The 13,376-nt window shown below is 33.5% G+C and overlaps 1 protein-coding gene across 4 annotated transcripts in view; it reads left to right on the forward strand.

Moving 5' to 3' along the window:
- LOC131041630 (uncharacterized) overlaps window positions 1-13,376 on the forward strand; it is a 121,867-nt gene that overhangs the window by 65,203 nt on the left and 43,288 nt on the right. Inside the window, exon 8 of one of the 4 annotated variants that reach the window (XM_057974772.2) lies at window positions 1,292-1,621. The exons of the other annotated variants lie outside the window; for them this stretch is intronic. Within the exon in view, the coding sequence (XP_057830755.1) occupies window positions 1,292-1,336 (45 nt within the window). The 3' untranslated portion in view covers window positions 1,337-1,621. Of the gene's footprint in view, window positions 1-1,291; window positions 1,622-13,376 lie in introns of those variants that run through there. 4 annotated transcript variants of the gene reach the window in all.

The raw sequence follows: 13,376 nt of genomic DNA on the forward strand, positions 1-13,376 counted from the left end.
TTGTCACTGAGAGTATTGCCCAAGCCTAAAATCATATAATGAATTGCAACTTCTTTACTAGCCTATTTAGAACGTCTAACAACATCAACAAGGTTAAGTCTAGGAGGACAAGTGGAATCCTTAGGGCCACTAGGCTGTACTAGTCATTCATCCACTCCATAATCAACCTCTTCAATTCCGACAATCCGACAGTGGGTTCTATCTTCAAATAGGCTGAAGCATGGGAAAAGGAGGGTCGTTTTGGAAGGGCTTGACATCTTGTCGCTTTTGATGAACCTATAAATCAACATTTAAAGAAACAATAGACATTGTGACTTCCCATGAGAAAGTATGCAACCTTCTATGAATTTGGAAAACCTTTTTGTTTCTTTCAATCCATAAAAATCACAAATATGAGACGAGCATACTAACCATAAAACAAATTGAAATTCGGATAAAGGAACATCACTATCAATATTACCAAAAACAATGTATAACAATTCAAGGACTGACCATATAAGGTAACAAGGAATGCAAAGGGTTGGCACTTGGAAATAACACAATTCATTTTAATGAGGATCAATGGTTGCATGATATACCCTATAATTATGACTAGTGCTAAGGATCACAACAACATGACATACTTAATGCTCCGAGGCATAGGAATTTTAAGCAGGAAGGTAAGGTGATTCCGAATCCTCTTTCGGGGGATAGTGTGCATTTTCTAGAAACTTACTTGGTGTGATATCTACCACCTCCCTCACAATTCTACAAAATGACTTATTTCCTTGGTTGATAAAAAGGATGGGGATCTCTTGGTTTGTGGGTATTAAGTTATATTATCATTATTATATTGTTATTTAGGTCATGATGGGGCCTATATGTTGTTATCTAAGTCTTCCTCGGTGATATCCTAGGCATAATTAGGGTATGTATAGGTGGTGGTGAGCCTTTCCTCATCATCAAATTTGTGATTTATGTTCTGATTGGAGATATTTGGGAGGTTTTCCAACTTGAGGTGGCTTGTCATTCTTAGCTATTATGAAGTATTTTTGGAAGTATATTTCTTGGATATGGGCAAATTTTTTTCTTGCAAGCACAATCTAGATCTTTAGATCAATTGGAGAAGAAGTGAGTTATTGTAAAAATAGTTTTTAACAATTTCACTCTGAAGGTTGCAAATTTGCTAATGTATTGGAGGCATTTTTGTGTTAGTGTTATTTTGGGCCTCATAAGTTATAATATATTTTTTACATCATTTAGATTTCATGTATGTGATTTATTATAAATTTATTTATTTTCGTCATGATAGGGCCTACAACAAGAAGCAAAAAGAATGTTGTCAAGGATGAGGTAATAGTTATGGATATTACTCTCATGAGGAAATCAACAAGGTTAAGGAACAAATTTCATTAGTGAAGAGAAATGTGAGGTTGTTATGCATTATCTACAAGGAAATATACATTGCCTAGGAGAAGATATATCAGAAATACGAAGCATGCTAAATGCTTATATAAAAAGGACCGAGAGTGGATGTCCCAAGGAACCAAGGTGAATCATGTAGATTAGCTAATATTGATGCAAATATTAGAACTTATATGGCATCTAGCAACTTTATACCAAAGGTGGATATGGATAAATTTGGTGGCAAGGATCGACTAATATGGATAAATAAAATGGAGTTTTTTCTTGAAGTGCATCAAATACCAATTGGAAAAAAAAGGTGACAGTGAAATCTCTATATCTAGAACCAAATCAACTCATTTGGTATCGATTGCTATGTACTCTATGATTAAAAAAAAAAGGTCTTGTCTCATTGTCTATTTAAATAGAGGAGCTATATAATCATAGTATAACAATAGTGTAATTGACAACTTAAACTAGCTAGCTAATCTTCAACAAACATTATTAGTGAAGGATTACATTTAATAATTCTAAAACCTATCTTTGAGAGTCGATATAATTATAGAGAACTTGAATGACTTATTTTTGGGTTGTCTTAAGGACCACGTTGATAGACACAAGTAGTACTCATAATTTTATGAACAACAAGTTGGGTACTCGTGAATTTGGTTTATATATCCAGCTCGAGAGTTTTAGGTCTTGATTGAAGATGGTGGTATTATTAGTTGTTCTATGAAGATGGTGGTATTATCAGTTGTTCTATGGAATTGCACACCATTAAATCATCCATAGGAGATTATCATCTTGATTTCTCAATGTTTTTGTATCCTCATGCGTGCAACACATATTGTTTACCGAGTATAGTGGCTTACCACTTGAGGAATAATTGAGATGAACTTCTAGGAGCTATTCATGAGATTTCATTCAGAAGGAAAGATAGTGAAGCTAATAAGGTTGCGTACAAATTCCCCACAAATGGTAATCTCTCAGGAAATGCAAAAGTTGCTTAAGAAAGGAGTTGATGAATTTGTGGCCCAATTATTTTCTTTGGAATTCTATCAATAAAAGCATTAGACTTTACAATAAATTATAGATAATCACTTAGTGGTGCTTGGAAATATCCATAAAGGAATTCCTCCTAAGAGGGATCATGATCATGCCATACAACTAGTTATAGGAAGTTAGCCACTTAACATCATGCCTTATAGGTACTCATATACAAAAAAAATGAAATTGAAAAGATTGTTCAAACAATGCCAAGAGTATGAAGTATTAGGCATGGCCATGGTTCTTTCTCCTTACCTATGGTAATGACATGTAAGAGGGATCAAACTTGGTGCTTGTGCCTTGATGACATAGTGCTTAGTGTATACATAATGAAAGATAAGTTTCCTATTCTAGTCGTTGATTTATTTGATGAATTGAATGGATCCATGCATTTTACAAAGTTGGATCTTAGACTTGGTTATCACTAAATTCAAATAAAGGAAGAAGATATTATCGAGAGATCATTTAGGAGTCATGAGGTTCATGAGTTTTTTCGTGATGGCTTTTGGTGTTACTAATGGATTATCTACTTTTCAAAATTTGATGAACTCCATGTTTAATTTCTTTTTAGGAAGTTTGTGTTAGTGTTCTTTGATGATATATTGATTTATAGTAAGACATGAGAGGAACATTTACAACATGTTGATCTAACATTACAAGTTCTCAAAGATCACCAACTCTATGTTAAGTCTTCCAATTGTGCTATTGTCCTCAAAGAGTTGGAGTAGTTGGGACACATAGTTTCACACAAAGGAGTAAAGGTGTATCCTAACTGAATTAAGGTTATCATGGAATGACAAGTTCCTAAAAATATAAACAAATTGATGGGCTTATTAAAATTTATTGTATAGTAAAAGGTTTGGGAAGAATTATGGCTGGATAGTAGCAACCGTTAAAGCTCTATTGAGGGATTCTTTTGAATGAAATGAATTAGCTAATGCCGTATTTGAGAGATTTAAGGAGGCTATGTGTACTATTCTAGTTCTCACTACTTTTGAATTCACCAAGGATTTTCTTTTGGAATGTGATGCTTTAGGTAATGGTATTGGAGTAGTTCTTATGTAGTAGGGTGCATCAATTGCTTTTTAGAGTTGCAATTAACGGGTAAGAAGCATCTCAACCCTATTTATGAGAAAGATATTCTAGTTATTCTTCATGCTATAAAATAATAGAGACCATATGTAATGGACAAACACTTAAAGTTAAGAGAAATCATTAAAGACAAATATTTTTCGGAATAAAAATTATCTTCCTAAGAGCAAGAAAAATGGATCACTAAGATGTTGGGTGATGGTTGTAAGATCATGTATAAAAAACGAAAGAAAAATATTTTGACAAATGCATTATCTAGGAAGGATGAAAAGTATGAATATGCATCATGTGCCATTTTAATATTGCAAGGTTACCGACTATTAGAAGTTGAAGTAGAATTGTAAAATATTGTAGCTACAATTAATCTCTTTCAGCAATTACAAAGTGATCCTTGTAGTTTAGACAAGTTTTGTTGGAAGGGACATGCTTTGTGGTACAAATGGTGATTATACATATGCAAGAATTCAAGTTTGAAAGAAAAGATTCTAATAGAACTTAGTGGGTCTGAAGTAGGTTGTTATTCCAGATTTTTGAAGACATATCATCAAGTCAAGCAAGACTTCTTTTAAGGACTAAAAGGAGATGTTAAAAAATTGTGGTTGAAGGTTTCATTCGGCAAGAAATAAAGCGATGTCAATTAAGACACCTATTCTCTTGCATCTCATAATCATTTTTAGCCAACATTCGGAAGAGGTTGCAGATCCATTACAGGGCTTGCTAGATATGAAGGTAAGAATGTCATTATGGTAGTGGTGGTTCACCTAAGTAAATATTCCCATTTCATTTACATTATCACTCTCTTTTACAGTAAGTACAATGACATTCTTTTTTGGAGAATATAAAAAAGCTACATGGTCCACTTAAGGTTATTGTAAGTGACCATGATACTATCTTTACTAGTAATTTTTGGACATATTTATTCTAATGTTTGGGTACTCAGTTGGCTTAGAGGCTTTCATACTATCTTCAATTTTATGGGCTAAGCGTTTGGAAGGGTATCTACGTTGCTTCACTTTAGATAAGCAATCTCAATGAGTAGATTGGCTATCATTAGCAACATGGCGAAATAACACTTCCTTCTACAGCTCTCAAAAAATGTGTCTTTTATGGCACTATATGAATATCATCCGACTTTGATCACATCATTGTTGAGGGTGTCATCAAGAGTTCAAGATATGGAGGACCACATGAATTATCGACAAAAAATACTTTTAGGACTCAAGGAGAATTTGGCCATGGCACTAAATCGAATGAAGCAACAAGCAGATCTAGACTGTAGTGAAAAAAGTTTTTAAATTGAGGATTGGGTTTTCTTGATATCAAAGCCTTATAAAAAAATGTCATTGAAGCAATAGACAAAGAAAAAGTATTCCAAAAATATTTTGGCCTATTCCAAAAGATAGGTAGGGTCACCTACAAGCTTGATTTGCTGCCAACAACAAAGATATATCTAGTTTTCCATGTTTTCTATTTGAAAAAAGTAATTGAGAATAGTATCCCTACACAAACAATATTACTAGAGGTTGATGAAGAAGGATGAGTATATTGGAACTTGACATCATCTTTAAAACATGCACACAAAAGCTGAGGACTAGCACTCATTGAAGCTCTCATTGAGTAGAAGTATTTCGTAGTTGAAGATGCCACATGAGAGGATGAAGAGTTCATTTAAAATAATCTACACTTGGTTAGACATTGTGTCTTCGAAGAGGGGAGTTTGCTACACCCTTAATCCTAGAGTATACACATGGTTGTGCAGAGATAGCTTGTAGTACCTTAAATCACAATTCACTAATATTATCAATATTATATTGTTATTTGGTTATTTAGCTTGACCTAGCATATATATTGTTATCTATGTTGGCTTGGGTGATATCCTAGGCATAATTATAGTATATATTGGAGGTGGCGAGTCTTGTTTTGTCATCATATTTGTGAATTGTGTTCTCATTGGAGATATTTGTTAGGTTTTCCTCCTTGAAGTGGCTTTGTGTTTTCAAATATTATGAAGTAGCCTGGTATTATCAACTATTGTCAAGTATTTGTAGTTTATTTCATATCACATCTGTCTTTTATGCAAGTTATTTCACTACACTAAAAATTTGACCAAAACAAAGGAAAATTGGACCTTTGGGCTTAGAGGGAATAACATATGAGGAATGAGAATTGTGCTATCCTAAGAAGAACCAATGTAATTAGAGATGGATAAAAAGGTATTCTTTGTAGGGAAACTTTGACAACTCCAAGAAGTTGTATAGATATAAACATTTTAACCTAACACCTAAACACCTATAAATATTTTGAGATTTTATCAACTACAACACATTATAGGCATGTTTGAAATGGTAGAAGATAATGGTTAGGGAATTTTCAATTGGAGGATCAAGTCAAAGGTATCTTAGATTGATAATGAATGACCATACAAATAGGTTAAAGGCATAGAAAAGGGAAGGGATTCAAGAAAAACATTGACACTATAGGATTGATTCCAAATGTATGGCATAGATCATAATTCAAGTTGTAGATCGATTCCTATAGGCCTTATACAGATGGAAAATGTGCTACCCTACTTCACTCCTTTAAAGAGCTTATTCATCTTATTGCTAGTCAATGCTGATGTTAATGAACGACTTGTTCACAATTGCATGCTAGACTTCCATGCTTGAAATAATGTTATACCCCTTATGATCATGAATGAGATAGGGCTCAAGTATTCCAAATAATTTGTTAAATTAGTTTCTATGGATTGTAGAGAGGTGAACTTTGTAGGTGACGTGAACAACATGGAAGTTTAGTCAGATGCATATGTGAAAAAATCATTCGTAATGGACATAATCATTGTTGGTTATCCAACCAGGTGAGGTGGTTACTCTCCATGAAATGAGATACCTCAATAGGTGGTTGTGTACAAACAAATTTATCATGCACCACAAATTTATTGTAGGGCATAGTCTTCAAGTTACATAAAGGAACTAAGGTGATTTTTTTTTTAATGAGGATAAACATACAATTTCGTAAACGACTATTTGTCCATCACGGTGCACCTAATATTTTCAATGAGGTGTATTATATTGATGTAGAACATGATCAGTTCGTTCGATATTGTGAAGAAGAACATAATGAAATTGCTTGGTTTCACCTTCCCTCTACTCTAGCAGAAATGAATGTGACATGTGGACCATGCCCTTTAATAGTGTATACTCTTAAGATAGTTCATGTGTTGGGGTTGTTTTCTTTTCACATAGTGGTGAATCCTTTAAGTATGCATTCAAGTTAACTTTCAAATATACTAATAACATGATAAAGTATGAAGCTTTATTGTTTTGATTGAATGTTTCTTGTAGGGATTGGCTTGAATGAATAAGAATTTTTGAATATTTAAAATTGATAGCTAAAATGGTAAAGAATGTGTAAGCAATAAAGGATGGGAGTTTTAAAATGTATAAAAATGTTGTTTGGGACGTTATTGTGCTATTTGATGCATTTGGTTTTTAGTGGATCAAATGGCCAAAAAATATTGTTGTTGATGTTTTGGTTATTGAAGAATCTAGTTTTGAATTCACTTTGGCTCGATTTTAATGTGAGTCCAACGATAGGTCCTCTCTAGACATGGCGTACCTAATAATATTCACAACCAAGCGGTGTTAGTGATAATCAATAGATTTGCAACTTTATGAATTGCATTGATGAATTTGATAGCTAGTTGATTTATTCCTAACTCATGCTTGAAATTAAAGATGGTAAAAAGATGATATTGGGTAATAAATTAGTGCGGTTGGAGACTAAAATAGTATCCAAAGGGTTGATGCATTTTGAGATGATGTTCGATGGTGCTTAATGTTTTTAGAGTATAAGCTAGGTAACTAGTGAAAACAACATTGAAGGTGTCATTTGTTTTTACCAAAGTTGACCCTAAGATTGCTTACATTGGTAAGAAGTTGAAGTTGACTGAGAAATGAACATTGATAATATTGCTGAAAAAATTTCAAGAAATATTTTGCTTGGTCGTATATTGAACTTAAAGCATATAGGGGAGATTTGCACACATTGTGTCAAAGGAAGGAATAAGGATAGACGTAGAAATAGTAAAAGAAATTAATTTTTATTTCTATTTGCAAGATAGTCAAGGGAGTGCTATCTTTTGGTGGGTAGATCAACGTTTTGAGGAGGTTCATACAATTTTTTTTTTGTAAGAACATTTAATGAATTCCAAATGTTAAAGAAGGAGCAATCTAGATAAGTCTTAATTATTCCAACCCTTTCAAACTCTTCTCATTTGCCTTGTTAAATACTATTGTTGTGCTACTCCAAAAGATTAAGAATGGATATTAGCATTTTTTTGCATTTTTTGTAAGTCACTACAATGGGCTGAATTGAATTCTAGTAATGGAAAAACATATTTATGCATTCATCAAGGCTATCAATAATTATGGGCCATACTTAATAGGATAAATGAAAATTGCATATATGTTACACACAATAGGAGATGATATTTTCACACAACAAGAAGCTTGAATAAATAGGTGTAGATGTGTTAATGAGATCCAAGAATATAATATTGAAATATAGATCATAAAGTTGGTTAGATGCTAGGGCTTGAGTAAAATTATGGTGAATGTAAGCTGAGAAGCAATTGAGGACAATGAAAATAATACTTTCCATACACTTGTTGTCCATTAAAAGATGATCCCTGCTAGAAGGATATCATATTCTGTCTCTAATTGAGCACAAACAAAGAAATATCGAGCAGTATTACAAAAGATATGTGTTAGTATAGGAGAAAGCCATTTGGAAAGATCCAAATAGATTGCTTCTGAAGTGGCTTAACCAAAAACATTCTGGCAAGGTGGTGGATTGATAACATCAAGGAATTGGCTGAGGAATTTCATGGTCAAGGCCAAGTTGCTTACAAGATCCTTTGAGTAGGTTTTTTAGGAGGCCTTTTATTGAAGGATTTAGATGGAAGAGTGAGGAGGTGTGACATTTACTATATGTTTGCAGGTATGTAAAAATTTGTAGGTTCTATCTTTGTTATGTTTGTGACAGTAAAAGCTCCCTTGCAACACTAGGGAATTGATTTAATAGGGAAAACCTAGGAAACATCTAACAATGGATACAAATGAATTCTTGTGGCTATTAATTATTTAGGCAAACAGTTTTAGTTTTTTGAAAAAAATAATTTGATGTCGAAGGTATCAATACATTTTTAACTCTAACATCATCATCAAATTTGTTGTACTTTCTAGAATCACTGTAAATGATGGCATGTGTTTTATATCGCATGATATTTGAACTTTAGATAAATTGATTTGATTCACTCCTCTGTATATTGTTACTAAGGAAATGAACGAGGCAAGTTTAACAACAAGACCCTTATGAAGATTTATAAAATAACATTCTACATAAATATGAAATGTTTGACAAGTTGAAATATGCATTATTGGCAAATAGGATGATTTACAAGGCTGCCATTGGTAAGAGTTGAATTGAGATTTTATATGGGTTTGTTCATTGGATGCTAGTTAGTTTGGAGTTGCATTTCTATGGTTGCTATTTAAAACATTACTTTGTGTAAGTAATGTTGGTTCTTCCTTATTGTGGTGTGTGGTGTCTTGTAAATAATGTTTTGTTGGTGTTGGTATGCTATCATGATCCCGTTTTGATTGCCATGTCTCTTTTGTTCCCTGTTGTGGTCTACTTTTGGTGATTTGGATTCTCATTGTGCATTCAGGAGATAGATGTCGCCAACTAGTGGCAATGTTAAGACTTAGTTTGACATTATTGAATTCCCTAGAAGTCAAACACCATTTATGTGTATCTTAACTTCGTTTTGGGCATAGTTTATTTGATTTGATAAATTTTACATTGGGCCCCTCATGATTAGTTTTACACAAGGATGCTTAGTTGATGTGTTTTATAAATAATATTAGAGAATTTTGTGTCGGGAGTGTTGATGTGGTGAAATTTTATCTATGTAATAAGGTCTCTGTATATGTGCTTTTTCTTGGTTGGACCTTAGGTTCTTGTGGCCTGCATGTTTTTCATTTGATCCTTAGGTTTTGAGCTCCTTCAAAACCATAAACAATAGGTTCTAAGTTCCTTTAATATTGTAACTCCATCGTTATGTGTTGTATCCCACTATGTATCTTGTTTGGTGACTAACTCTTACACCTATTCTCAACAAATCGTTAATTAAGTATGCATATGTGGAAGACCAAACTCTTGAAACTCCAACCGACATAACTCAAGTCACCTCTAAAGGTTCCTTGATGTCACTACCTTAGGAATGCATTGGAACTTGGCAAAACTCGAGACCAAACTAGGAGATGACTAAATCGATCCCCAACTCTATGAGAGACACATCTATGTTCATTTTAAAGAACCAATGAAAATGTTCCATTGATATCCACTTCATATGATTTGAATGATAAATATACAAGATCATGGTTGTGGCTATTTTCAACAACGGTCCACATAAAGATAGAACAAATCATTACAATAAGTTACAGTTACATCCAACTCCTTTGGAGTGTTGAGTACATCCAAATCATCCATAATTAGAATGCTTAAGAACATATTATAATAATTATAACCTTGCAAGAAATGAAGGAAGAAGAAGACATGAGTTGAGGAAGGAGGAAGAACTCTTCATGCCGTTCTCAATCAAAGTTGTCTAGTCTCCAACGATGGTTGATAATGGCACCTGACCATGTGGAACCCATAGGTCCACCCCACTATGCTTGTAAATATAGTGACACGACACAAACAATCATACACACATTCAAGGGGAGTAAGTGGCTAAGAGAAAAAAAAACACGGAGCAAAACTCAATATGAAGCACACCAACAATGTAAGAATCATAATGCCACGACAAGGGTGAAACACCAACAATGCATCACTGGCAACATAGAGCAACATTCAAAGAAGAATATGCGCTCGAGCAATAATAAGCAATAATGAAGTCGAGGAGGCACCATTGAGAGCAACATCAAACTTGTGATACGACATATATCACAACAAGATAACCCAGTTGCTCGACAACAATTATTACATAAGGCTCTACTCACATCTATAGAGCTAGGTCCACAGAGAACAAGAGTGAGGAGTGTCATTGCGTAGCTCGAAGGGATGGATCACGCAGAATCAAACATTCTCTCATACGAACGATAATGACGATAATGCAATTGCAATTGCTACGCGTGTGGGCATGCCTCTTTAGAAAAGTCCAAATCGCTCCATGATGCCTTCCCAAAACACTATTGGCCTCGTGGTAGCACTCAAGGCGTGCTTGGGGCATTTGTTATCTTATCAGTGTTTAATTCCCAACCCAAAGTTCCAATTATTGTTTCCACTTGATTATGGAAATGCCCAATGAGTTACCTGATGATCGCTTTATGCCTCGACACCCAGTGGACACCACTACCATCATTGGCCCTATACCTACCCTATGCTCAAGAAATCCAAACATGAAACCAAATGATAAAGCTACCAATATGCAAGACCAAATACTTCATCAGTTGAGGCCAACAATTCTCAGTGCACATCAAATTATCATATTTACATTGCCAAGTTCACATACAATTCAGAATATACTGAATTGGCCAAAATGTTAGGAGAAGAGATCCAAATCGACCCAATAATTAAATTTACCTATATAATATCATAACCACAAAATATAATCATATTTAAAACCATAAATTCCAACTAATATAAAGTGACATTTTGGACTAAGACCATTCATGGAGGCCATCCACCATTGATGGGCCTCCAAAAAGCTTCAAAATTCAAACTCAACCAATTGAAAATCTGTAAAAACCCAATGATCTATAATTACACAACACTCCAAAAATGCAATAAAATTCACATTTAATGCATCCATAAAACTCTAGGCAATGTTTTGCCATATCAACCATACTTTTCAAAATTCAAACAATAAAGTCAAAAAATATATTAAAATGCCAAATTCAAATTGCAGAATTGTTGTAAATCCATTTATAAACCATTTGCAACAAGAATCAAACATTCACATTGAGTATCATTGGAGAAAATCGAGAAACATATCTTCAACTTGATGGAATTTTCAAAGTTAAAGTGAAAACCAAACACACCGAGAGATGCTGTGAAAACTGAACAATCCAAAGAATTGACAACTTGATTGAAAGAAGGCTGTACCCACAAAATTCCATCCCTCCAATCTCGCACAATGAACAATTCAACTTTCGTGTGAAGGGTTTTGCGAGCAAAATTCATGAAAAATGGTTTTAGTGCTGAAAATGAACTCCAAATATAAACTTACTTTTTAAGGTGGGAATATAAAAATATTAAAATCAAATTTGACAAATAAAACCAATTAATTTCCAAAGGACCTCCAAATATAAAATCATTCAATCCCCATCAAATTGAACACATATAAGCCGTGTTATACAATTAAGTATTAATTCAACATAGAAATATTAAATTATCATTAATATATGCATTATAATTGATGAAAACTCACATATGGCCAACTATGCGCAAACAATCTTTAGTGGCCGTTCACAAATATGTATTAGTGTAACTTGGCATTACGAAATCGGTGACCAGAGGTACAATCGCATGCATTAAGGCAAATCGTCCAAATTAGGAATGATGGCTATGGCTTGGTAGCATTAACGACTATTGTGCAATCTTCTATAACCATCGTCAAGGATATGGGTACACTAAGACTTCTGGAGTTAGGTGGAGTCGATACCTTGTACTTGTAGCCGCTAAAAACATTCACATGCAAGTGTATCTGCTTATACCTATACATATATATAAAAACAATAAGGTAATTAAAATCATCGGAAGGGGGTTTTAGCAGTGCATGCATTCTAATATATTTGAATGATGCAATATCTTCCCTTTGACAAATAATCATCAATTAGATATCAATCATATTAATGTCATTTAATTTAGTGCATTAATTAACATCAATAGGATTTCATTGCAACAATAAACATATAATTCTTCGTTGAGTGGTCAACGTTATAACATCATCTTCATCATAACCATCTAGTGAGGTTAACATGAATATCATCGATTATGTCAATAAGCCTTTAAACTTTTTAACATAATAAATTAATATAAACATAATTTACTATTTTTAGTTCTACCAATCAAGTTAGTATCACTTGTAACATTGCAATCATTAATCAATCAACATCTCACATAGGCATTGCTAAACCACTATATCGGTCCATCATAATCATCGAAGGTAGACTAGATCATCAGACAACTCAATGGAACTACATAAACACAATTCACCATAAGGCAAACCAACATATCATTGGTCAAAAATAATCACGTAAGACATGTATGGAATACAACATAAGATAAGCACTCAAGGTCATACATTGAAACACAAGAAGCATCTAGAATAAGATCAGAGCTCCACTAAAAGATTCACATCCAATTTGCTATGACACAACCTTAGGCACATAGCCAAATCCACATCAAGAAGCAATAATGGAAGAAGACCAAAGTAGATGGGTATTACAATTTTGGTCTCTTTCATAATAGACATGAGATGCATTATTAAGAATTCTTAACTATTGATACTATGTATCTGTTGTATATAAACTCACAACTCAATATCTTTTGTGGTTTACATTTGCTTTTCTCTTGATATGTTGTTACTATTGTTCCTATTTTTCCTTGTTAATAAGTATCAATATTAACAACTAATGATTTAATCATACAACTTAACACAAATAAAAATGTAAAGCTATAGCATAGAAGTAGGTTTCTATGCATTTTATGATTTAGTATTATACCTTGGGAAATATCTTTGGTAAGCATCAACGATCTATATCTTTGTGAATCATGTGTTTTAT

This window comes from Cryptomeria japonica, chromosome 8, assembly GCF_030272615.1.
Source record: "Cryptomeria japonica chromosome 8, Sugi_1.0, whole genome shotgun sequence".
Classification (NCBI taxonomy): domain Eukaryota; kingdom Viridiplantae; phylum Streptophyta; class Pinopsida; order Cupressales; family Cupressaceae; genus Cryptomeria; species Cryptomeria japonica.